The 368-nt window shown below is 65.5% G+C and overlaps 1 protein-coding gene across 1 annotated transcript in view; it reads left to right on the forward strand.

Annotated features, from left to right (window-relative positions):
- Positions 1 to 209: 209 nt before the first annotated feature.
- Positions 210 to 368, forward strand: part of ETH_00038640 (uncharacterized protein) — a gene marked incomplete at both ends in the record, with an annotated part of 837 nt that continues 678 nt past the window's right edge. The window contains one exon of the mRNA XM_013376200.1: positions 210 to 367. Coding sequence (XP_013231654.1) covers positions 210 to 367 — 158 coding nt within the window. The remainder of the gene's footprint in view (position 368) is intronic.

Below are 368 nucleotides of genomic sequence, written 5' to 3' on the forward strand. Positions count from 1 at the left end.
CCGGGAAAGGCAGGTAGCCGTGCTTGTGGGCCAGAGACACTCCTGCTGCTGCTGCGGCTGCTGTGGCTAGCTGAGCTAACGAAGATGCTTCTGCAAAGGAAAGAGCAGCACGGCCCTCGCGGGCCCATATGTGCATGAGAAAGCCATAGACAAGAAGTGCTGCAGCAGCTAGCCAAGGGTACAGGGGGCCCCCGGGGGCCCCCAACTTGATGAAAGTTAGCCACATTGTACCCAGCAGCACGAGCTGCGGCAGCAGGGCCCCCGCCACCGACTGCAGCAGAGACCACTGGACCCCTGCAGCAGCCAGCGCCGTCGGCAGCACCTGCAGCAGCTCCCCCAGGGACCCCGGCGCCGCCGCCGCAGCAGCA

The sequence above is a fragment of the Eimeria tenella genome, genomic scaffold (genome assembly GCF_000499545.2).
Source record: "Eimeria tenella Houghton genomic scaffold, Eth_scaff3204, whole genome shotgun sequence".
Lineage (NCBI taxonomy): Eukaryota > Apicomplexa > Conoidasida > Eucoccidiorida > Eimeriidae > Eimeria > Eimeria tenella.